At 45.0% G+C, this 26483-nt stretch overlaps 1 protein-coding gene across 3 annotated transcripts in view; it reads left to right on the top strand.

The window, feature by feature from the left end:
* Positions 1 to 26262, top strand: part of TNR (tenascin R) — a 93067-nt gene extending 66805 nt beyond the window's left edge. For all 3 annotated transcript variants that reach the window (XM_017866966.1, XM_017866967.1, XM_017866965.1), the window contains 5 exons: positions 9111 to 9262; positions 10968 to 11064; positions 16336 to 16497; positions 24958 to 25121; positions 26023 to 26262. In XM_017866966.1, coding sequence (XP_017722455.1) covers positions 9111 to 9262; positions 10968 to 11064; positions 16336 to 16497; positions 24958 to 25121; positions 26023 to 26142 — 695 coding nt within the window. In that variant the 3' untranslated portion in view covers positions 26143 to 26262. The remainder of the gene's footprint in view (positions 1 to 9110; positions 9263 to 10967; positions 11065 to 16335; positions 16498 to 24957; positions 25122 to 26022) is intronic.
* The last annotated feature ends 221 nt before the right edge of the window (positions 26263 to 26483 follow it).

The following is a 26483-nucleotide window of genomic DNA, read 5'->3' as shown; positions in this document are numbered from 1 at the left end:
ACAGGCAGGTTTCCTTGAGCTGCTGTGAGCTCCACCCAGTTCGAGCTTCCCAGCGGCTTTGTTTACCTACTTAAGCCTCAGCAATGGCGGGCACCCCTCCCCCAGCCTCGCTGCTGCCGTTTCATTTAGATCGCAGACTGCTGTGCTAGCAATGAGGGAGGCTCCATGGCCGTTGGACCCTCCCGGCCAGGTGTGGGTATAATCTCCTGGTGTGCCCGTTTGCTTAAAGCGCAGAATTGGGGTGGGAATTACCCGATTTTCCAGGTGTTGTGTGTCTCAGTTCCCCTGGCTAGGAAAAGGGATTCCCTTCCCCTTGCGCTTCCCAGGTGAGGCGATGCCTCGCCCTGCTTCAGCTCTCACTGGTCGGGCTGCAGCAGCTGACCAGCACCGATTGTCCGGCACTCCCTAGTGAGATGACCCCAGTACCTCAGTTGAAAATGCAGAAATCACCGGTCTTCTGTGTCGCTCGTGCTGGGAGTTGGAGACTGGAGCTGTTCCTATTTGGCCATCTTGCTCCGCCCTGCCTTAGCTTTTTTAACGTTTTCTTTCTCTTTATTCTTACTTTTTATGTTCTCAAAGAGTTCCTTAACCAGAACTTCCAATTCACTTGCTTACTTTTTAGTTTATTCAAATCCCTTATTCACCCTATCTGCTGTATTCTTACTTTAAACTGTTAATATATTAATTTTTATTTATTCGATTTTTTAAAATCCTGTTTCATATTGTTAATTTACTTACCTCCTTAAATAAAGTTATTGTGCTTAATTTAAATTCTGTTCTAATAATTCTATACCAGATGATCAATCTCATAATGGTTGTGGTCTTTCTTTCACAGTAGTCTTATTCTTCAGTGAATGGATATTCTGTGAGCTCATGTTCCTTTGGGGTTATCAGCTCCTCCGCCTGGTAGTGCAGGTATTAGAAAAAGGCCACAGACATGTGAAGGGTAGACAGTGATTACTCCATGGCAATATGAAAGACAAACAAAACAGACTTTTTCAAAACTTTCTTCCAAGCCTTCCTCTCCCTTTATTTGGTGTTGTTTGGTTTTGTGGGGTTTTGTTTTGTTTTGGTTTGGTTTCTTTGTTTTTTGTGGTTTTTTGTTTGTTTTTTGTTTTTTGACAGTCTCACTCTGTCACTGGGGCTGGAGTGCAGTGGCACGATCTTGGCTCACTGCAACCTCTGTCTCCAGGGTTCAAGAGATTCTCCTGCCTCAGCCTCCCGAATAGCTGGGATCACAGGCACCTGTCACTATGCCCAGCTAATTTTTTGTATTTTTAGTAGAGACAGTGTTTCACCATGTTGGCCAGGCTGGTCTTGTTGGTTTGTTTGTTTGTTTGTTTTGTTTCTTTTGTTTGTTTGTTTTTATCAAACTAATGCTGCTGCGATGAATGAGTTGTGCAATGTTCCCTCTTGTTCTGTTTCCTGGAAAAGAGTGTATAAAATTGATGATATTTATTCTTTAAATTCTTGGTAGAATTCAGAGTGAAGCTACCTAGGCCTGGAAATTCTTTTTCTAGAGATTTTACGCACAAATTCTATTTTTAAAAATAGTTTCATACTATTCAGGTTATCTTTTCATTTTATCTTCCACAACTTTGGGGATGTGGTGATTTTCAAGAAATTAGTCCACGTCATCTAAGTTACTGAATTGATTTCCATAGAATTGTTTGTACTATTCAATAGGACAGGGACATGTGGTCCCCTACAGGGAGGCAGTGAAGCTTGCCAAGCAATAATACAACCTACTATTGAGGCAGGAGAATAGGGTCTAGAGGCAGGGAGTGTAAGACCAATTCATGCTGATTTCTCAAAGCTGGATCAAAAGGAAAACACCTGAGTATGAAGGCAGGTACCCTAAGGTCAATTAACATCAACTTCCTAAAATTAAACCAAAATAAAAAAACCCATCTCCCCATGCCTAGTAACAAAGGTTCAAAGCCTGCTCACCCTACAACCCTCCCCCATCCACCACATCTCAGATGGAAAGGGAAAGTGTCCTAGATTGGCCACCCTAAGCACCAGTCATCCCTTCATCTGCATTCAATTCACCCCAGCCTTTAGCCACAGACCAAAACCTTCATTCAGATAAGGGGTAGCTGATAGAGATCTCAAAAGGAGTACTTAACACCCAGGAAATTTTGTAACCAAGCCCTTGAGCTGCTTGCCCAGGTGCACTCTCACCTTGTGGAGTGCTTTCTTGCTTTAATAAATCCCTGCCTTCTCTGCTTCATTCCTGTGTTTCATTCCTGTGTTACTTTGTTTGTGTGTCTTGCCCAATTCTTTGTTCAAAAACGCCAAAAACCTGGACATCTGGCACTCGAGGCCTGCCTTCCAGTAACACCACAGGTCGAAGGTGACATCGTGAATGTTACAGCAGGACCTTACATATTATTATATACAGAAGCTGCTCTGGCCTATTTTAAATTGTGTTGTCCCAAATGTTTTCAGAAAATCTAATTTTAATTTTCCTTTTCGTAACCATAGGGGAGGGATAGGATATAGTGCTCACATGGCATCATACATTTAACGAACACTGATTGAGCACCTACTTTAGGTTAGACACTGTTCTAAGTGCTCAGTGATGAATAAGGTAAGAGCCAGATGATTAGACTCTCATGGAACTTACATTCAAGGGGATGAGGCAATGGGAATTGACCAAAAACTGAGTAAATAAATAAACAGAGTAATGGAATAGGGACAGTGTAAAGAACTGACTTCTAGGACAGCACCTATAGTAGGAAGTCTTTCCTGATTATCACTTGCCACTTCCTCCACCGATCCCAGACCCTGGTCTCAACTACGGTGGTCAGGACAGGCGTCTCTTTAACTGAGACATGTGAGGCAAGACTTGAATAATGAGAGTGAATCCACAAAGAAGAGCATTCCAGGCCTAGGGAGGAGTAATTACTACAGCCTGAGGGAGGAGTACGTTTGGTCTTTTCCATCTGTTAAAAGAAAGCCGTTTTTTTCACAAGATGGCGCCGAAAGCGAAGAAGGAAGCTCCTGCCCCTCCTAAAGCCGAAGCCAAAGCAAAGGCTTTAAAGGCCAAGAAAGCAGTGTTGAAAGGTGTCCACANTCTTTTCAACATATACGTGCCTCTCTGTCAATTTCTGGTTAGGCTGGGAGGCCACACACAGACACTGACATAACAGGGCTTGGGCAAGACTCCTGTTCTACTCATCCTTTTGAAATATTCACCCTGCCATTCTACCATGTGTGATCACTCCAGAGATCTTTATGACTAGAGTTAGTGTCCTAGTAAAACCGGAACTCAGAACTTGCCTCCATGGTTGGGGGTAACAAGAAGCTGTACAAGAACCCCTTCTTTTATCTCTGGAAGAGGCTGTGTATGAAACCAATGCCCAGGGTTTGAAGGGCATTAGCATCCATTTCAGGGGAGTGTGGATTGGCTGGCTTTCTGGTAGCATTTTGTCCTCACACACCCATCTACTATGTCCAACCGGTCTGTCCACTTCTCTCGCCCCTTGCCCAATAAAGGACAAGGACTTCAAAAAAAAAAAAAAAGCCAATGAGGCTGAAGAAGAGTGAAAGTGGGAAGGAGTGCAGGACAAAGATGGAGTGTACAGAGCTTTGTAGGCCATGGTAGGGATTATGGATTTTATTCTAATTGCAATAAAGAAGGGTTTTTGGCAAGTAAGACATAAGATGAAATCAGATCACATTCACATTATAAAAAGGTCACTCTGGCTAAAGTGTGGAGAATGAATGCAGGTGTGACCAGAATGGCATCAGGGAAATCAGTAGGAAGTGTCATCAGGACCCAGCCCTCCCTTGCCATGTTGAAGCAAGAGCCACAGAGAGGGGCCGGGCTGGCAACTGCCAGTCTGTGACCAACCTAATCTGCCATGAAATTGGATCTTCTGATATAAGTGGATCCACAGAATAATAAGACAAATGATGTCAGAACATTCCTCTAGTACTAGGATGCTTTTAGCTGACTTGTGAAGGGAAGATTTGGATGTCTGTTGCACTTGCCCTTGGGCAGAAGGCAGGTGGTCTGCAGAACCTGAGGACCTTCTTCCAGAGCTCTGTTTAGTGTGAACACATCAAAGCTGCCTTGTTCAGTTAATTATCCACTTACTCTATTACTTCCTTAAAGGTTATTGTCACTCTCCTCCTGGGTTCCCACTACTATATCCTGAATGGGGTCCTGCCTCCAGGCTCACCCCCATCTAATTCATTCTCCACACTGCAGTGAGAACGTTCTTTCTAACAAGTTGAGCTTAAAGTCCACCAAAAGACTCTTCCTCCAATTGCCTCCATAAATGACATGATCCAATCCCTGCTTACCTCCCCAGGGCTCTCTCTCTTCCATCCTACCCGATTCTTGCTCTGTCTCCTGCTAAACCTTCAACTTCCCAAAGGGGCCATACTTTTGCACAGGCCTGGAACACCCTTCTCCACCAATTTGTGGCCAGCATCTAGGTCAGTTCCTAAGGTCACTTTCTGATTAGCAGTTGTCACCCCCTGTCCTATCCCAGGCCCCCACTGCTCACCCCGTCCTTGCCAGCCAGGCATCATTGCACACCCACATCCAAGTTTTGGCAGCCCGCAATGTTTATCTCTTTCCCAGAGCATTTAGAGCTCAAGGTTATATTTGTTTCTCCCACCACAGCATGAGCAGCCTGAAAGGTTGTGACTGTGTCTTTTCCTTCTTTACATTCCCATCTTTTAGCCCAGTATTTAGAACCCCAACAGACACTCTGTTATATATTTGTTGAATTGGTAAGAGTGTAAACAGGTAAATACACTGGGAGACGCTGTGAGGAGGCCAAGTGGCTCACCCCATGTGGGCTGAGCAGGTAACCTTGCCCTGTCGGCAGACTCAGGCTGCCCCGACAGTCTAGTCAGCTACTCTGCAGATGTGGGCCATTGATTCTAACAAGGCAGAGTCAACCACAAACAAGCTTCTGGGAAAAACAAATCTAAGTGCTGATAGCCAGAGGTGGCTGCCTGCACTTCTATGGAGCAACACTGTGTTCTGTGCTTACAGAGAAACCTGCTGAGGCTGTTTTCAGAGACAAATGCTGACATTGTGGCTTCAGACCTGATGCTGAGGTCAGAAAAGTGGACAGACACTTGCCAGGGCCATTAAAGCTGATCATTTTAAAGGAACACCCAAGAATCCAAAACAAGTAAGGGGCAGGGCCAGGACAGAGGAAGTCTGTCCCAGCAGCGGTGGTCCCCCAACTGCACTGCGTGTCATGTAGCTTGCTCAACTCCACTCAGCATTCAGCCTCCACTGCCCAGGACAAACCAATTTCTGAGCAATTCTTCTGGTGAACACCATGGTCCTGTTGATCTCACAATTACATCTAGAAACACTTAACCATGAGACGTTTCAGTGTACCAAGCACTTCTTGTGGCTTTTCTCTTAACTTAGTAATCACCGCAGCCTGTGCTAAAAAAAAAATAAAAATTAAAAGTTTCTGCATCAGTCTAGGCTCCAATTATTGCACCACAAGGAAGAAAACCTTCCAGTTTTGCTCTTGGTCTTAAGATTTTGCTTTGGGAAAATTACTGAGCTGATGTATGTTGGGGTTAGAGGCAAGTTTCTGATAATATTAAACGGTGTGATGTCCAGAGAGCTAGGAATGCCTGAAATTTGCCCTGACAGTCTCCTAAAATGTATGAAGCCCCAGTACATTCACACTGAATACAGCAGAGCAGGAACCAGTGTGCTCTTTATTATTAGCTAAGCCAAAGTCCAATGACCCCCAAAGCAGAACAAAACAATAAAAACTAGAACACAAAGCTTAGACTCAAGGCTAAATACAATCTCTTATCCCCTCTCCTTCCTATCACACTCAATCTAATTCTTGGAACCAGCCCACTCAAGACATACCTACTGGGAAAGGGAAAGAGGAGGAAAGGGGGCGAGTGGGGGAGAGAGAGACAGAGATACAATCTATAGTATGTATCCACCCAGCCACAGGGATCTGGGCAGAGAACACAGACCACAGGGCTCCTCTGAGGCACTGCTCAGTTTGCCAGTTCCACCTCTTGGCCTCTAGAGAAGAGGAAAATGTGCCAGACAAAGAGTGGGTTCAAATCCAGCTGGTCTTCAGACTTGTCTGAGAAGCTTCAGTAAAACACTGATTCCCTGCACCACCCCCTGATATTCTGATTCAGTGAATCTGCTATGGAAACCAGGAATCTGAATTTTAATAAGGTCCCAGTCTGAGAACTATTAGTGAACCTCTGCCTTCTCTTGTCTGCAAAAAAGGAATAATATTTTGGACAAGGATTAGAGTTGCAGGCTGGAGCGGGTTGAAAAGGAATGGTTTTGCTGTAAATGTGGTGTCTTCTCCAAGTTCCGAAGATGCGAAAATCCCAGGTTGCTGCTCCTGATAGTCTGTGTGAGCAAAATGCTTCTTGTCTTTACATTAATGCCACAGACTAAATCACAGCAAATGGAATCTATAAACAACCAAATGGCCTTGCAATTTGTCAAAGGGAAGGCAAGCGCACCCAGCAACCATGCATCATTGCCTCATGCACATCTGGGGAGCCTCCCTCCCAACCAACAAGATCACTGCCGGGCTGGAAGGAAGAAAGCATGGTCCTTCCTCTCCCAGGGTATAATCTGGGATTTTATCCCATCCAGTGTTTTGGCGCCCCTTAGAAAACACTTTTTTCTTCAGATAATTTTATTCTTATTTTCTAACTTTAAAAAATGAATCACTCTTTTATGATAGCCATTCAGGTATTCAAAACTCCCCTTCTCCAAGTCATCTCAGTTTACTGTATTTGTAAGTCTCGCTTTAAAGCAACTAATATGTTTGAGCCTTTACAAAGTATCTCTAATATAAATATTAAATCAACCTACATCATCAATATGAAGAAGGCTGCGTGAGATCATTTCTTTCCCCATTCTGATGTTTGGATTTACATGTGTATTTGTATGAGACTGTCATTTTGAGATTTGTGGGGAGATGTTTTGTTGGGGAGACATTGATATTGGAAAGAAATTTGGGGTTCTGGCTCCTTCAGGAAGCTGAGTTTATTGAATGAAGAACCTTTCTTCAGGAAAAAGGACTATTAGTGCATACCTTAGGAATAAGCTAAAGACCAAGGGCATTAATTGCTGATCTTCCAAAATGAGAAAATCAGTGAGAGGAAAGAGGAGAAAGAAAGGCAGACAGGCTGGATGTTCCAGAGTCCAGGTCAAGAATGACCAGGAAGCCAGGAGATAATAGCAGTGCTCCCAAAGCAGCAGGGAGAGGGGACAGAGACAGCTCACACCTGTCTCCTGAAATGTAACTGTAGCCTCTAGGGGTAGGTGGCATCGGGAACTGTGAAGAGTTCTAGGACATGCTGCAGATGACAGTTAGCTTTTCTGCAGCTATTGAAGAAATCAGTTTGAGAGGGTATGGATATTTGATCTGAACATAGAAATTTTTGAGATCTTTAATCTTTGGGGTCTTTTTGCTTGTATGATAAATGCAGGTATTAATTAATACTTTGCTGTATGCATAGATTTCTATCTTCAGTAAATTCTATCATACACTATATTTCCTGCTTTAGTAGGGTGCAAAGAGCACTTAACCCATCTGAAAATGTGAGTTCCAGCAATCTGAGTCATGTAATCTTTCTAAGTGCAGTTTCCTTCTCTGTAAAATAAGTATATCTATACCAATCTGCGTTCCTCTCAAGTTTCTTGCAAGAATTAAATGGAAATAAAAACACTTGGTAAAGGACAGGTTTTATAGAAATATATTGTCATTCCCTGGTATAACCATGCCTGCAGTAGGCAATGCCTTTGTTCTAAACTATGGTAGGTGGGTGCGCCCTCCACAGGGGCAGGGTGGGGAGGGCGGTGGCAGCAAGTTGAAGGGCAGTCCTGGTGTGGGGGGGTGGGGACCAGTTAACACATCTCCGGGGGGCCTTCCATAAACCGACTCCAACCACCTCTTCCTGACATAGGAGGCTTCACTGGTGATCTATAATGGGGTCTGAGATGATCAGGGCTTTCAGTGAGTTTGCTATGTTGCCATCCGTGGGTGGCGTTGGGCTGTCACTTACTCTGACTCATCAGCGGGCCCTATGTCTCACCTGTAGTGCACCGGTTCTGCCACTAGGGGACACTGCAGTGACTGACACGTGCTGTCCCTCCCCCGCCTCTCTTCTTGACTGCAACATTTCAAGGATGCAGAACTAGATCAATCGCAGCATGCCCTTCGTTAACCCAGAAGATCATTCTATTTACAGAGCACCCAAACCACCCTTTCCCACACAACAAGCTCTGCCTTTAGCTTGCTCTAGCAGCTCCTGCAGTCCAGAAAAGCTCCTCCCGCGGGCTTTCTGCTGGTTCGCTTTCCTGGTCAGCATTAAAATTTGCCCTGAAGCTAAGCTCTTCAAGACACAGGATTTAAACTCCTCTTTCAGCTAATTAGATATTGTTCTACAAATTGGGCTGTTCTCTCTGAAAGATGAGCTGCAATTTACTTCCCCTGCCCTCTCCTTAAACTTAAACTGAACTGTAAAGCATGGCCACTTGATTGTTTAGTCCAGTCAGGAGATTATTTTGTACAAGGAATAGATAATTCATCTTCTTGCTAATGCCGAGCTTGTTTGGGCATTCCTTAATGGCTACTGTAAAGATGATAGAAAGCTTTGCTCAGATGCCTCTCATCCTTTTGAAAGGTGGAGACTGCAGTGATTTATTTTGGCCCATGCATCTGTAATCATTGCCTGAGTAACCAATCACTAGCTGCATTAACACATCTTTGCCCTTCAAGGGGGAGATTTTTATTATCCTCATTTTACTGATAGGAAAACTGATGCCCAATTGGTTTACTTAAAGTCCAATAAATAGGTAACTGGTGGAGCTAGACCATAAACTCAGCCCTTTAGTCCTCAGATCCCATGAAACTGTATGTTGTCTGATAAGTCTAACAACAGTTGAGGAAGGGAAATCCAAGAGGATGCCAAGTCCCCACATTCACACCTTGAGCTCCACTGAGGATTTCTTGCAGCTGTTGATGATGTACCAGGAGGCCTGCTAAGACCTTCTATGATCCAAGGAGCTCTTATGCAAAGTGAGAGAAAGAATCCTTTCTGGACATTGTCTATTTTCCTTGCAGGGGGCCGGGTGTTCCCTCATCCTCAAGACTGTGCCCAGCATTTGATGAATGGAGACACTTTGAGTGGGGTTTACCCCATCTTCCTCAATGGGGAGCTGAGCCAGAAGTTACAAGTGTACTGTGATATGACCACCGACGGGGGCGGCTGGATTGTAAGTACAGGCGGCTGCTCTCCTTGCAAGGAAGCATCCTCGGTGTTCTAGTCTACCTAGCTCAGCACCTGCCAAGCCAACTTCACCATCCTTCTGGCCATCCTGTTATCATGCCCCATATGTCCACCTTGGGGCTCCTCATTGCCCTCAGGGCCCTCGTTCAGCAGTTCAATCATCTGTCTGGCCAGGCAGGGAAAGGAATAACTATACCTGTCCTTACAGAAGGAGGAGGAAGAAAGGACAGTTAAGCAGGAGGGTGCTGGGGAAAGGCAGTAGCAGCTCTGTTGGGCCCAAGGATCTTGCCTGCTGAGAAATGCATCTATAATAAAGTAGTGGAGGTACTGGGCAGAGTGGCTCATTCCTGTAATCCCAGCACTTTGGGAAGCCGAGGAGGGTGGATGACTTGAGGCCAGGAGTTCGAGACCAGTCTGGCCAACATGGCAAAACCCTGTATCTCTACTAAAAATACAAAAATTAGCTGGGCATAGTGGCGCATGCCTGTAGTCCCAGCTACTCGGGAGGCTGAGACAGGGGAATCACGTGAACCCGGGAGGTGGAGGTTGTAATGAGACAAGACCATGCCACTGTATTGTAGCCTGGGTGACAGAGTGAGTAAGACTCAAAAAGCAAAACAAAAACAAACAAAAAGGCAGTGGAAGAAAAGTATTTCTGTATGAAGAGGTGATTACTGCCACAGAGAGATGATCAGAAGCCTCCAATTGAGGATTGCGTATGGGAAAGCAGATGAGGGCCCAAACATGGATAGCTGACTCCCCTTCCCCATTCTTCCCGGGGTCTCCTTGGTTCTTCCCCAGAGCCGTCACAACCGTCAGGGAGCACCAGTGGTCAGGAAAAGAGAGACACTGTTTCCTGTCACCACCCTCCTCCGATGCCTGATAGGGCAATACAGAGTGAGGGAAAATAAGGGCAGCCTCCTTAATGTAAGCCTGTCGGGGCAGCCGGGAGTTCCCACCGCCTGGCCCTAAAGCAGCCCAATATTAGCCAAATCGCTTTAGGATGGAAAACCAGCCCCTCCACCCTTCTTTGGATTCCCTCTCTCACTCTGCTAACAGTGCTGGATGTTTCCTGGTACAAAACGGGTAGGTTTTGAATGGTGATGTGCTCATAACAGCTACTCTTGGGAGACATTTTCTTTTATGTTTCTGACGTATTTGTGCCTCCTTCTTAAAGCATAATTGGAAATTGAAGCCAAGGTTGATATATTGGAGGTTAAATAAAATAAGCACTTAAACAGCTCAGAAAGTGAATGATATGCAATATTGCTTTGCCTGCAATAGACCGATGACAGTTACTAGCTGATTTGAAGTAGGTCCTATTCTTTTGGTGAGAAATGCTTTCTACTGCACTCTGTAGTGCAAAAGATTCATTTGAGAGCCAAGCCTATTTCCCCTGATATTTAGGGCTTGATATGTATCCCGAGTCCTTTCTACATTGCAGGGGTGCAAATTAGTGTCAACATCGCACTGGAGCCTATTCATCAGGGGCCTCTACACTTCAAGAGAAGTGTTCTGAGCATCTCCTACAAAAATTGCTGTGTAAATACTGAGCTCTGCTCTGAAATGTTCCTTCTTTGGACATCTTTGTCATTGCAGATATAAAACCCAGTTATATCAATTTTACTTATCACAGTTTATTTTCCCTAGCATCTCCTTGGGTTTTTTTTTTTTTTTTCTTTCCTTCATAGGTATTTCAGAGGCGGCAGAATGGCCAAACTGATTTTTTCCGGAAATGGGCTGATTACCGTGTTGGCTTCGGGAACCTGGAGGATGAGTTCTGGCTAGGTAAAGCCTCCTTATTGCTTTCCCTTGACGTGCTTCTCTGGCTTTTTGTCCATCTCTCTCCTTTTTGTGTCCATCTGAGATTATCAGAAACCCTGTGTTTGTTGAGAAACTGACAGCTCCTGAATTGCTTTCAGAACCTCTTGCTCTGTTTAGCTTCACTATTGATCTGTTTTTATCTTACTGTGGTGTTTTCCTCTTTTCTCTGTCTCTTCCCATCCTCATTAATAGTCTCTTGTTCTGATGGGTTTTGACATGAGGCTACTACAAAGGGAATGAGCTGCCTGGTGGGGGAGGGGCACAGGGAGCAACAGACTGCCTGGCCATTTCCCAGAAGCAAGGCAACCAGCCAGCCAGCCTACAGGTCAGGGGAGAAATGAGGCCAGCCACTCCACTTAGTTCCTTGGGGAATGTTATTACCTGACCTGGGAAGGAAAAGGGAAAAAAATGAAAGTGGCATTAGAGGTGACTGACAATTTCCTAGAGGTCTGACACTGGCAGGAAATATAGATCAAGAACCAAACTGGCGTGAGATGGTAAACACACATCCAAGCCAGGCAGATGGTGGTGGTGCCAAGTTCTGGAAGGTGACCCATTTATTATGACCTGTGTCCCCCTCTTAGTTAGATTTTCATAATGATGGAAAAAGGGAGGTAGAGGAAAAGATTAATTATCAAGTTCCATATTTGTGGTCTCCTCTCTGTCTTCCCTGCCACTATCTCCTCTCACCATCTTCTCCTGGATGCCTAGATAACAAGCTTCTTAACGGCCTCTCTGCTTCTAGGACTACCCCATTGCCCACATGGCTATAATCACCCAACAGGTTCTTCTTGCCTTTTGCACAGATAAACCCAATTCTCTGAGACAGCATTATTGCAGTAAAGAAAGAGTTTAATTAACACAAGGCCACCAAGTGGAAGGACTGGAGTTATTACACAAATCAATCTCTCCAAAAACTCAGAAGCTAGGGTTTTTATGGATAATTTGGTGGGCAGGGGGCTAGGGAATGGGTACTGCCAACTGGTTGGGAATGAAATCATAGGATTGTGGAAAATGTTCCTCATGCACTGAGTCTGCATTTAGTTGGGGGAGGCAGGCCCAGTTGAGTCATGTGTCACTGGTCCAGGTGGGGTCACTTGGTTGCCTGAATGCAAAAGTCTGAAAAACATCTCAAAAGACCAGTCTGCAATAGTGCTGTTATCTATAGGAGCAACTGGAAAAGTCACAAATCTCTGGCCATATGACCCTGAGCAGTAAGGGATTATAGAAACTATGCCTACAGTTTAGCAGAACTCAGGTCCCTCCCGTAATCCTAATCTCTTGGCCTTTCATTAGTCTTACAAAGGTAGTTTCAGTCCCTGAAAAAGGAGGGGAGCAGTTTTAGGGAGGGACTATTATCATCCTTGCTTTAAAATTAAACTATAAACTGAATTCCTCCCATGGTTAGCTTGGCCTATGCCCAGAAATGAGTGAGGAGGGCAGCCAGCCAGTGAGGCCAGAACCAAGAAGGAGTCAGCCATGCTAGACTTCTCTCACTGTCATGATCTTTGCAAAGGTGGGTTCTTGACCACTAGAATGGTCTTCCTCACACCCCAAATATGAGTGACAGCTAATCCCCTTTGTAAAACTTTTCAGTGACTCCACATTACCACCAGGAGAAGGCCCAATGCCTTAGCCAAAGTACAGGCCCTCTCTCACCTGCCTCTGAAGCCTCCTCTACACCCTAAGTACCTCACCTGCTCTTCCCCTCACTCCTCTCCAACACCAAACTCCACATATGCACAACTACCGATGCTTCCTCTGCCGGGAGCACTCCAAGCCAACCGTCCTCCTTTCCCCACATGCCTTGTGTGATGAGTGCCATCTGTGTATATTCAGAGACACAGCTAAGCACCTTCTCCTCCACAGAGCCGGTCCTCACCAGTTTTCTCCCCCATTGCCTGTGGGAGAAGTGGCCACTCCTTCTTGTCTGGCACAGATCATAGTGTCCATTTTACTTCCCATCTGTCTCTGCTATGTGCGCTTTATTGAGGCCTGGGACCACCTCTTATTTATCTTCTAACCCCATTACCTATATACCTATGACAGTGCCTGGGAGATAGTAGGTACCTAAAATGTAGATAATCAATAAGTCAATCAATGATCAGAATTAATTGAATGCATTTTAAATCCACAGATTTGTGTTTGCTGATACAGACAATAAAAATATAAGGTAAATGCCACACAAAAACATTGACATAAAAGTCAAACAAATTGAAAAATATTCTTACCTTCAAAGCATCAGCAAGCAACTTAGGAGACAAGTGTAATACCCATGAATCAATACATCCATAAGCAGACAGGACAGGACTCACATTTCCCAAAGCTGAGCAGCTGTATACCACTTTCACAATTTGTGTCATATTTTCTGAAATACATAAACTATCATGCACTTAAAATTTCTATAGATTACTCTTTAATTAAATATATTTTAAAAGAAATGTTATAGCATTGCCAAAATAGAAAGCTAGTTATCATGTGTCATAAATAAAAAAGCCTCAAAAATAAATGCAATTAAGAGAAAACTATATTAATAGTATTAAGTGACAGTTAAATACAGGGACTCCAAGCCTGTTGTTGCTGGCAGTGGTGATGGTGTTAAAAATGGAGATTAGGAAGTGTTTCATGCTTTTCATGCTAAACAAACCACTAAAATACTAGAACCAAACTGAGATTGTGAGTGAAGGTTAGGATCAGGGTTAAGGTATCTCCTTGATCTATTACAAAAGACTCAGATTAAATCTGGAAATACCTTTCTTCTGATTATTGAAGGCTATTTAGTGCCTTATATATCTCATGTCATCAGAGATGCCATCCACACTGGGAAACACTGTCCTAACCTATGAACCACTGAAAAGAAGGCCACAGATATTCAAAGACGGAAGAGACCAGATTCCTAGAGAAGGCACTGAGGGATAAATCAGTCAGAGGAATGAAGGGAGGAAAATGATGAAAAGGAGGGAAGGCAGGAATTCTTCTGACAACTGCAAACCGAGGCCAGGGAGGAAACCCATTCACTGAGAGGAAAGGTGCAAGTGAGGGAAAGAAAACAATGAGGTGAGTGGGTTGAATAGAGGCAAGTAGGGAACTTAAAAATCGGAAACAGAAGTCTTCACTTGATGATGTAGGTAAGAGGGAGACAGGGAGGGCTCTTGAAGAGGCTAGGCCTGGTGCAGTGTAGTTTGGGAGCAATACTCAGGTTGGGGATAACACTATGACCCATAGTTTATGTCCTATATGGGGTTTTCTAGAAACAGAGATCGAAACAGGAATTCTTGTTCAAGTGACTTACTGGGGGAGTTCACCAGGGAGAAGGGAATGGGGGAACCAAAACAGGGCAGAGAAAACTACAAAAATGTGGTTTTGGCTGGAGACTCCCTTCAGTGTGATCCCTAGGGAAACTTGGGAGCATGAATTGCTCCTCAGAGCTGGTCACCACTTAGGCAAGGAGGCCAAGCTTTTGTACCCCTCCACATCAGTCATTGATGGAGGTCTGCTCCATGGCATGGGGGAAAGAGCTTAGCTTCCAGGATGAAGTGACTCCCATTTGGTCAAGGGCAATTTTCCAAGAAGAAGGCAGCTGCAAGTTGCTAACAGCCAACACTTGTAGCAGCTTGGGGGATGGATCTATCTGCCAATTAAAGGCATCACAGCAAGGCACCATCAGCATCTACTACATCTGCACAAGCACAAGTCTACGGTGAGTTGTGGGTTAGCAACTCAGCCAACAGCAAACAGCAGTCAAATAGCCCTTGACTTGTAATCAAGATAAAACTCTAAGTCTCAAATGGGACAGGAAAGCCAAAAGACCTGTATGGCCTTCAGCCAATCATCTCACCTCTCTTGGACTTCAGCTTCTTCTTCTGCAAAACAAAGAGACTGGCCTGAGTAACCACTAAATTCCCTTCAGTCTCTGCAATTGTTTGATTCTAAATCATGGCATACTCAAATAGATATCAGATATCACAGCAAAGCAAGGGGACTCTAGTTCAGTAAGCAGATAAAACTTAGGACTCAGAGAAATTACCAGCAACATAAGATGAATGGTTCAAAGTTTGGGCAGGTAGATCAAAATTGGAGAGTCCCAGGGCATGGCTGATCATGACAAGCAGGCAAGAAAATGTAAATAAGAAAATATCTGCCAGGCGCGGTGGCTCACGCCTGTAATCCCAGCACTTTGAGAGGCCGAGGTGGGCGGATCACGAGGTCAGGAGATCAAGACCATCCTGGCTAACACAGTGAAACCTCATCTTTACTAAAAATACAAAAAATGAGCCGAGCGTGGTGGTGGGCACCTGTAGTCCCAGCTACTTGGGAGGTTGAGGCAGGAGAATGGTGTGAACCTGGGAGATGGAGCTTGCAGTGAGCCAAGATTGTGTCACTGCACTCCAGCCTGGTGACAGAGTGAGATTCTGTCTCAAAAAAAAAAAAAAGGAAAGAAAAGAAAGAAAGAAAATATATATCACCATATCACCAAGGGGGGTCTGGACTCTGCCTAACTCAGGGACTTACAAAGGTTTGCACCTTACAGGAATCTATTAGACCAAGGCCTAGGAAGCTTAGAGGCAAAGGAGGAAGCAGATGAATGAGGGTAACTGGCTGAAAAGGCCAGTGGAAAGGTAGCAGTGCAAATGTAGCGGGCAGATTAGAGAGAAAGGGACTGGAGTCAGGAGGCAGAGAATAATATTCTGTGACCTGGCTATGGAGCCCCAGGAAGCCTAGGCTGGGGGCAGGAGAGGCAGTGTAAGGAAAGGTCGACAGAGCCCTTCGTGCATGCTACTAGGAGATGTTAAGATGTTCTAGATGCTCTGAACTCCTCTAATCAATGTTTTCACCTCATGTTTTTGATCACTCATGCCCAAGGACTCACATCCATGTAATACCTCTTGTAATTTTCTTCTAGTACCATGGTTTGGCAGAAGAGGTGAGAGGGGTTGGGGCCAGGAATCCTGAGGCTCAGGGCTTGTCAGTTACTGGGTCAAGAGGAGGTATTAGAACCCTTGAGTTTCCTGTTTTGGAAACCCATCGGCAGACCTGGACTGTCCTCTTTGCAGGAAGAAATTCAGAGACTGGCAGGGTCCATTTGATAGCAACCTGTGAAGCGCCAAGAGCAAAAGCAATCTGGAGTCCCCTCCTCTTCCCTGTAACATGTTTTGAGGCCACAGACGCATTTCCCTCCCATTTTCCAAAGCTGCTGGGGGCTAGTCTCAGTGTATTTTCTGCTCTTCTCCACAGGGCTGGACAACATACACAGGATTACATCCCAGGGCCGCTATGAGCTGCGCGTGGATATGCGGGATGGCCAGGAGGCCGCCTTCGCCTCCTACGACAGGTTCTCTGTCGAGGACAACAGAAACCTGTACAAACTCCGCATAGGAAGCTACAACGGCACTGCGGGTACCTATGGCTCCTGAGCAGACCCCACGGGCAGTGGGCATGGGACAAGAGCCCCCAGATTCTAGGCCTAAGCTGCCTCAGGAAGCAGCAGCACCCACAGAGTTCCTGCATTCACTGCTGGCCAGGGAGAAGGGCCATGCCACTCAGAACCACTGGCAGTGGTCCCAGCTCTCCCTGGCCACTCACCTAAAAGCAACTTTGCAGGACTTCAGTTTCACCATCTGGAAAATTGTAATAAGGATGCCTGCCCTACTTCACTGAGTAGTCAGAAAAAAAATGAGACCAGTAGAGTGAATGTGCTTTTAAAGTTTAAAAAAGATGCAGTGTGAAGACGAAGAAGGATTGTTTTGCTTGTTTAGATTAGTCACTATGGGCTCTTATGCAGTGAGAGCAGAATCATCCACTGTCTGGGTAGAAATCTCCCATGCAACGACATCCAGGAAAACTATCTTTGAATTAGTGCAAATCATACAGAAGTCGCCCCTCTCTGAGATGCCCCCAACACTCTGCCCTGGCCATCAGCGGTCATGCTAACACCTGGTCAAGGAGCAAATGATGTCACTTACCTGTTCCTCATTGGCCATGTCCCTTTTCATTCCTCCGCAAGAACCACATAGATGGTCAGGTTTTCTGTGTAGATTTTTACATTATTTCTACCAAGCAGAACAACCATCTCATCAAGCTTGGTTGCATTAGTAGTTTTTTCAGAACATAACATCCAGTCTGCTTCTTGGGCTTTGCCAATCTGTTTCCTGTGTTCTATCATAACACATTTCATAAAACGTGATTTTCTAAATATTCTAATGTTTGATACTTGGAATTATTGGCCCTTTCATTAACACCAATTTTAGGGTTAAATGCTGGTGTGTAATTTTAGCAACATTTTTATGACTCTTGAAATTAAGAAGAGAATTAGGGTGTTGTCCTTCTAGTTACTGCATCTGTTCAATTATTTCTCTTTTTAGCCAGATACTCCAAAGAGAAGACATGCTTTCCTTTCTTATGCTCACGTCTGAGATCATTTCCAACAGCAATGACATCAGCCTGAAGTGCCCCCAACAAAAGGCCCAATTTGACACACTTTGGGCATAAAACAGCCATTGAAATGGAGCATATTAAACAAGATGCCAAACTAAATCATTTAAAAAATCACCTGATGTTATTCACTTCTAAGATTACAATTGTGCCTATAGAAAAGCCATTCTGATTTCCCCTATAGGAAAAGAAGCCAGCCTTCCAACTTCCCTACAGCACCCCTCCCTCCCTCCTCTTCATCCCCTGTGCTTTCATTTGCCTTTCTTGGGCCTGGCCCTTGCTCCCTCTGTTCCAGCTCTGTCTTGCTTTGGGGCCTATGGAGGCCAGAACAGGTGGACTGCATGCTACTGTCATGTCTCAGGGGAGATCCTGCCAACAGTTTGGCTGTTCATCATCAGCTAATTAGGGTCTCATCTCTCACCTCAAATATTCAGTTCATCTTCTTCAAAAGTTGAAAAGTTGGGCTTCGTTAGGCTGCCATCATCCCTAGGCAACATCACACAATGGTTGTTCTTTCTAGATCAGAAGGTTTCTGGGGAGGAAGAGCCCATCCCCTCTCTTCTGGCATTTAATATCGCCCAATTCTCCTGTACCTTATCTTTAGTAGTTTCTCATTTTGCTGGCCTTCTGAATCAACCCGTCTCCAGGGCCTCCGATCCAAGTTCAGCCTTTTCTCCTGTTCCTCATTTCCCAAGGCTGCAAACATTCAAGTTTCTAGGATGCTGCTTGGATCAGAACTGAAAATTCCAAACTAAGTTATCAATCAGAGGTTGCTGAGCAGCTCCTAAAAGTTTATTGTGCAAGTTGTGGGGACTCAATAGAAGCATAAAACATGGCCTTTACAAAACTAAATGTCTAGTTTTAAAAGAAATAGGAAGTAACTCATCACGCAATCAGTGGTACTCAGTTCTAGTTTTTTTGTTTTGTTTTGTGTTTTGAGACAGTCTCACTCTTTCACCCAGGCTGGTGTGCAGTGGCTTGATCTTGGCTCACTGCAACCTCTGCCTCCCAGGTTCAAGCAATTCTCCTGCTTCAGCCTCCCAAGTAGCTGGGATTACAGGCACACACCACCACGCCCAGCTAATTTTGTGTTTTAGTAGAGATGGGGTTTTGCCATGCTGGCCAGGCTGGTCTCGAACTCCTGTCCTGAGGTGATCCACCCACCTCGGCCTCCCAAAGTGCTGGGATTATAGGCATGAGCCACCGTGCCTGGCCTCTCATTTCTAGTTTAAGGGGTGTTCGTGGAAGGGGAGTCTGGGTGGTGGAGGGTGGCATCATAAAGGCAGCTACATTCAACTGGGATTCCCATAGTAAGGAAAACAAACCCTGGAAGTTACAGAAGGTGCAGATGCTGTGGAGGAGGGGAGGCTGTGAAGGGACTGGCAGAGCAGGGCAAAGTGTAAATTCAGGAGGAATAGAGAAGATTGGTGAGGCAGGTAGAGCCAGATACAGAAGCTGGAAAATCAAGGGGCAGAAGAATTCAGTCTTCACATGGTAGCAATGGAGGGCCATTGTAGGTCCCAAGAAGAAAATAGAAGTGGGGTTTAGGAAGATCCCTGTGACAGCTATGAACAGGATAAAGTAAGTCCAAGCGAAGAACATAAAGCGGCTGGCGGCTGCTGCATTGGTCCTAATGGGAGACAGTAGGAGTCTTGACTAACGTTGCGAATTAAGAAAAGATATTATAAATCTGAACAGTGTTAAACATATGAGGTGGCTATATGAGGCAGAAATGGGAAGGGGAGCCAGGCTTTGGGAGGATGTAAAGACCAACATTGGGAGCATGTCTGCCACAGTGGAAGGCAACCTCAGAGTGGAAGCTGGAGAGAACTGCTCCAGGGGAATAATGAGGACAAATTCTAGATGACAGAGGGAGGGGCAGGGAGTGAGAAGATAGGATGTGGGTGGAGACCGCATAATCAAGGAACTGATGGTGAAAGAAATAATCATTAAGGAGTAAGATTAATCTAATAATTTTAAGACAAAAGATATGAATGTGACTTAGGGTGAGAGGAGGTGAAAATTTAAAAAAAAAAAAAGATAGAAGAAAAGGGCCGGGGTCACGCCTGTAATCCTAGCACTTTGGGAGGCCGAAGTGGGCAGATCATGAGGTCAAGAGATCGAGACCATCCTGGCCAACATGGTGAAACCCCGTCTCTACTAAAATACAAAATTAGCTAGGTGTAGTGCCGTACACCTGTAATCACAGCTACTCAGGAGGCTGAGGCAAGAGAATCGCTTGAACCTGGGAGGCAGAGATTGCAGTGAGCCAAGATTGTGCCACTGCACTCCAACCTGGGTGACAGAACGAGACTCTATCTCACACACAAAAAATAAATTAAAATAAAATAAATAAAAGAAAAGGAAAAGTAAGCAATATGTTTTAACTTTTCCAGGATCTGGAAGAGATGGGAAAGAGGGAGTTGTAGATGGTGGGGTTAACTCTAGATGGGCATAAAATCTGAGTCCCTGGAGACTGGAAGGGGAAGACAAAGAAGATGGGATAAAGATCATGACATGTTGAGTTAGGGCCTCCCCAGTGAGGGCGTCAGCCTTCCCTACAAAATAAAGATCAACCTCTTGAGAGTTAAGTTGTGGTGGGAAGCATTGGAGGCATTGAGTGGCCACTGTGAGCCTAGACTCAGAAGCCACAGAATCAGAATAGGTCTCTCCTCGCTTAAAGCAAGCTCAAAAGCACCCAAGACTCTTTCATTCAATAAATAGCATGGGCCCCTCCACAACATCCCTAGCCACAAATCCTGACCCTGCTAAAAGTCTTATCAATTATTATAATTTAATTACACTCTGATCCCTCACCTTAAATACACAATTTACCTGAGCCCCTGCACAATATCCCCAAAAGAGAATACGCAGCCTCTGTTTGCCCCTCAGAATAGAAATCTCACCACCTCTTTAAGCAGTCTATTCCACTTGTGAACACCTCTAATATTTAGGGAATTTCTCCTTGTATATTTAGCCTAAATATACCTCTTTTTTTATTATTATACTTTAAGTTCTAGGGTACATGTGNAAGATTACAATTGTGCCTATAGAAAAGCCATTCTGATTTCCCCTATAGGAAAAGAAGCCAGCCTTCCAACTTCCCTACAGCACCCCCTCCCTCCCTCCTCTTCATCCCCCTGTGCTTTCATTTGCCTTTCTTGGGCCTGGCCCTTGCTCCCTCTGTTCCAGCTCTGTCTTGCTTTGGGGCCTATGGAGGCCAGAACAGGTGGACTGCATGCTACTGTCATGTCTCAGGGGGAGATCCTGCCAACAGTTTGGCTGTTCATCATCAGCTAATTAGGGTCTCATCTCTCACCTCAAATATTCAGTTCATCTTCTTCAAAAGTTGAAAAGTTGGGCTTCGTTAGGCTGCCATCATCCCTAGGCAACATCACACAATGGTTGTTCTTTCTAGATCAGAAGGTTTCTGGGGAGGAAGAGCCCATCCCCTCTCTTCTGGCATTTAATATCGCCCAATTCTCCTGTACCTTATCTTTAGTAGTTTCTCATTTTTGCTGGCCTTCTGAATCAACCCGTCTCCAGGGCCTCCGATCCAAGTTCAGCCTTTTCTCCTGTTCCTCATTTCCCAAGGCTGCAAACATTCAAGTTTCTAGGATGCTGCTTGGATCAGAACTGAAAATTCCAAACTAAGTTATCAATCAGAGGTTGCTGAGCAGCTCCTAAAAGTTTATTGTGCAAGTTGTGGGGACTCAATAGAAGCATAAAACATGGCCTTTACAAAAACTAAATGTCTAGTTTTAAAAAGAAATAGGAAGTAACTCATCACGCAATCAGTGGTACTCAGTTCTAGTTTTTTTGTTTTTGTTTTTGTGTTTTTGAGACAGTCTCACTCTTTCACCCAGGCTGGTGTGCAGTGGCTTGATCTTGGCTCACTGCAACCTCTGCCTCCCAGGTTCAAGCAATTCTCCTGCTTCAGCCTCCCAAGTAGCTGGGATTACAGGCACACACCACCACGCCCAGCTAATTTTTGTGTTTTTAGTAGAGATGGGGTTTTGCCATGCTGGCCAGGCTGGTCTCGAACTCCTGTCCTGAGGTGATCCACCCACCTCGGCCTCCCAAAGTGCTGGGATTATAGGCATGAGCCACCGTGCCTGGCCTCTCATTTCTAGTTTAAGGGGTGTTCGTGGAAGGGGAGTCTGGGTGGTGGAGGGTGGCATCATAAAGGCAGCTACATTCAACTGGGATTCCCATAGTAAGGAAAACAAACCCTGGAAGTTACAGAAGGTGCAGATGCTGTGGAGGAGGGGAGGCTGTGAAGGGACTGGCAGAGCAGGGCAAAGTGTAAATTCAGGAGGAATAGAGAAGATTGGTGAGGCAGGTAGAGCCAGATACAGAAGCTGGAAAATCAAGGGGCAGAAGAATTCAGTCTTCACATGGTAGCAATGGAGGGCCATTGTAGGTCCCAAGAAGAAAAATAGAAGTGGGGTTTAGGAAGATCCCTGTGACAGCTATGAACAGGATAAAGTAAGTCCAAGCGAAGAACATAAAGCGGCTGGCGGCTGCTGCATTGGTCCTAATGGGAGACAGTAGGAGTCTTGACTAACGTTGCGAATTAAGAAAAAGATATTATAAATCTGAACAGTGTTAAACATATGAGGTGGCTATATGAGGCAGAAATGGGAAGGGGAGCCAGGCTTTGGGAGGATGTAAAGACCAACATTGGGAGCATGTCTGCCACAGTGGAAGGCAACCTCAGAGTGGAAGCTGGAGAGAACTGCTCCAGGGGAATAATGAGGACAAATTCTAGATGACAGAGGGAGGGGCAGGGAGTGAGAAGATAGGATGTGGGTGGAGACCGCATAATCAAGGAACTGATGGTGAAAGAAATAATCATTAAGGAGTAAGATTAATCTAATAATTTTTAAGACAAAAGATATGAATGTGACTTAGGGTGAGAGGAGGTGAAAATTTAAAAAAAAAAAAAGATAGAAGAAAAAGGGCCGGGGTCACGCCTGTAATCCTAGCACTTTGGGAGGCCGAAGTGGGCAGATCATGAGGTCAAGAGATCGAGACCATCCTGGCCAACATGGTGAAACCCCGTCTCTACTAAAAATACAAAAATTAGCTAGGTGTAGTGCCGTACACCTGTAATCACAGCTACTCAGGAGGCTGAGGCAAGAGAATCGCTTGAACCTGGGAGGCAGAGATTGCAGTGAGCCAAGATTGTGCCACTGCACTCCAACCTGGGTGACAGAACGAGACTCTATCTCACACACAAAAAATAAATTAAAAATAAAAATAAATAAAAGAAAAAGGAAAAAGTAAGCAATATGTTTTAACTTTTCCAGGATCTGGAAGAGATGGGAAAGAGGGAGTTGTAGATGGTGGGGTTAACTCTAGATGGGCATAAAATCTGAGTCCCTGGAGACTGGAAGGGGAAGACAAAGAAGATGGGATAAAGATCATGACATGTTGAGTTAGGGCCTCCCCAGTGAGGGCGTCAGCCTTCCCTACAAAATAAAGATCAACCTCTTGAGAGTTAAGTTGTGGTGGGAAGCATTGGAGGCATTGAGTGGCCACTGTGAGCCTAGACTCAGAAGCCACAGAATCAGAATAGGTCTCTCCTCGCTTAAAGCAAGCTCAAAAGCACCCAAGACTCTTTCATTCAATAAATAGCATGGGCCCCTCCACAACATCCCTAGCCACAAATCCTGACCCTGCTAAAAGTCTTATCAATTATTATAATTTAATTACACTCTGATCCCTCACCTTAAATACACAATTTACCTGAGCCCCCTGCACAATATCCCCAAAAGAGAATACGCAGCCTCTGTTTGCCCCTCAGAATAGAAATCTCACCACCTCTTTAAGCAGTCTATTCCACTTGTGAACACCTCTAATATTTAGGGAATTTCTCCTTGTATATTTAGCCTAAATATACCTCTTTTTTTATTATTATACTTTAAGTTCTAGGGTACATGTGCACAACGTGCAGGTTTGTTACATATGTATACATGTGCCATGTTGGTGTGCTGTCCCCATTAGCTCGTCATTTACATTAGTTATATCTCCTAATGCTATCCCTCCCCGCTCCCACCACCCCATGACAGGCCCCATTGTGTGATGTTCCCCACCCTGTGTCCAAGTGTTCTCATTGCTCATTCCCCACCTATGAGTGAGAACATGTGATGTTTGGTTTTCTCTCCTTGCAATAGTTTGCTCAGAATGGTGGTTTCCAGCTTCATCCGTGTCCCTACAAAGGACATGAACTCATCCTTTTTTATGGCTGCATAATATTCCATGTTGTATATGTGCCACATTTTCTTAATTCAGTCTATCACTGCTGGACATTTGGGTTGGTTCCAAGTTTTTGCTATTGTGAATAGTGCCGCAGTAAACACACGTGTCCATGTGTCTTTATAGCATCATGATTTACAGTCCTGTGGGTATATACCCAGTAATGAGATGTCTGGGTCAAATGGTATTTCTATTTCTAGATCCTTGAGGAATCACCATACTGTCTTCCACAATGGTTGCACTAGTTTACAGTTCCACCAACAGTGTAAAAGTATTCCTATTTCTCCACATCCTCTCCAGCACCTGTTGTTTCCTGACTTTTAATGATCGCCATTCTAACTGGTGTGAGATGGTATCTCATTGTGGTTTTGATTTGCATTTCTCTGATGCCCAGTGATGAAGAGCATTTTTTCATGTGTCTGTTGGCTGCAAAAATGTCATCTTCACCTACTAATCCTCGTACTTCCCGACAGAATTTATTTAATTTTTTTTCTCAATAGCCCATCAAATATTTGGTGACAGTGATCATAGGCCATGTGTCCCTCTTGAAGTCCGCTCTTCCCCAAGATACAGCCCAGATGTCCCAAGCACTTCTCCTTTGACATGGTTATGGTTTTTTCATCATCCTATTTCTTATGATTGGGAACTCTAATTTGCTGATGTCCCTCTTCCCATGTGGCCTCAAGTTCAGAATGTGGGTTCTTGGGTGTCATCTGAGCAGGCCTGGTGAGGCAGGGAGAAGCCAGGCTGAAGCTGCATGGTGGTGACCCAGAATGGCCCAAGTCTGCCTGGCTCATTGCCATCTCCTCTGAAGACAGGAGGAACCATGAGTGGCCCGTGTCCCAGTGCAGGCCTGGAGGAAACAGCTGAGGGTTGGGGGCGGGGTGGGCAATGAGATGGGGCTAAGTGGAGAAAGTTCTCAGCAAAAGTGGTCAAAGGGATTAGGAAGTTGGTTGGAGATTGTAGCATGAAAGGGGTTGGCCCTGGGGGTAAGGTGAATTAAGAGTTCAGTAGAGCCATGCTGAAAAACTGGGTGGAAATGAAAAGGTAAGTGGAAGGCTCCATAAGTGGAAGCCAGGTTTGCTGGAAGTGGGTCAAATGTCCAGAAAATCCTGATAAAGCAGTAATAAATGGGAGAGTCTCATGAATGTATCTTTTTTGCAGGGGACTCCCTCAGCTATCATCAAGGACGCCCTTTCTCCACAGAGGATAGAGACAATGATGTTGCAGTGACCAACTGTGCCATGTCATACAAGGGAGCATGGTGGTATAAGAACTGCCACCGGACCAACCTCAATGGGAAGTACGGGGAGTCCAGGCACAGTCAGGTAAGTGATGCTCCACCTCTGCTGTGAATAAGCCCGAGCTGTAGAACCCGTGCTCCTTTAGCTTTATGTTTTAAAGGCACATGCGAGTCCTTCATTTCCCTTTAAAAAGAAATATTTGGAGTCTTGAGAAAAATAATACAGACAATGAGATAAGATCAGGACAGAGTAGAAGCCAGAGGAAGGAAAGGAAAGGACCCAGGAGCCGGAACTCACCCAGAGAAGCCCTTGATAACCAGTCAAGTTCCATTTCAATCCCTTATCCAGAAGATCCCATGAAGAAAGCTTATCAGTTATGAGGACAGCTTCACAGGCTCAACTTGACCCTAAAAACGGTCCCAGGAAGATAGAGATTGAAAATACCAGTCTGAACTGGACAATCTTTCGCTATCAGAGACCACAAATTTATAGACTGGGCTGGGTGACAGGGAGACCAGCAGGACCAACTAGACTTTCTAAGTGTTAACACTGAAACAGCCCACATCAGGGAAACCCCTCAGTTCTGGGCAAACCAAAAGGGTTTGTCATCCTAGGTAGAAACTGCCTAAGTCTCCCATTAGGAGTGAGCAGTCAAACACAGTTATTCTCTTCCAAATGCTTCCACCCTGTTGGGATTTCACAACCATCTACTGGTGCATGCCACTGCTGGAAGCCAAAAACAAAGCTGGCAATAAGGAATGACCTGCAACATGCTCCCTGGAAAGACCCACGCCAGCAGCACATTTAAGGAGAAAGCTGGAAAGAGACTCTGCCCCTTTCACTTTATTGGGAACTTGGCCTCGAAGTTAGCTGAAAATAGCTAACCCCACATTGTGGATTCCCTGTTTCCATAATTATCCTTTTTATGAAGTGGGGTGTTCCATGGTGGGAGATGACCTAACACGCTTATCTTTCTCACACCCAGGGCATCAACTGGTACCATTGGAAAGGCCACGAGTTCTCTATCCCCTTTGTGGAAATGAAGATGCGCCCCTACAGTCACCGTCTCATGGCAGGGAGAAAACGGCAGTCCTTACAGTTCTGAGCAGTGGGTGGCTGCGAGCCAACCAATCTTCCCTGTCATTTGTTTGTATTTTATAACATGAAACAAGGGGGGAGGGTAATAGCAATGTGTTTTGCAACATATTAAGAGTATGTGAAGGAAGCAGGGATGTAGCAGGAATCCGTTGGTTACCATCTGCTCTTGGTTTCTGCTGCCCTGGAGCCTGACCCTCAGTCTCCATTCTCCCTCCTACCCAGTCCTCCTCAACCTTCACCTCCTTTCCCACCAAGGAGGAGATGTAGGAAGTTTTCTTAAAGGGCCAATTCAAAGGCAAGTCATGGGGTGCAGATTGTTATGGTGACAGGCACATACGTTTTTCTACC

Source organism: Rhinopithecus bieti, unplaced genomic scaffold (genome assembly GCF_001698545.2).
Source record: "Rhinopithecus bieti isolate Rb0 unplaced genomic scaffold, ASM169854v2 scaffold_1853, whole genome shotgun sequence".
Classification (NCBI taxonomy): Eukaryota; Metazoa; Chordata; class Mammalia; order Primates; family Cercopithecidae; genus Rhinopithecus; species Rhinopithecus bieti.
The sequence above is the reverse complement of the archived record's forward strand: the minus strand, read 5'-3'. Positions and strand labels throughout refer to the sequence as shown.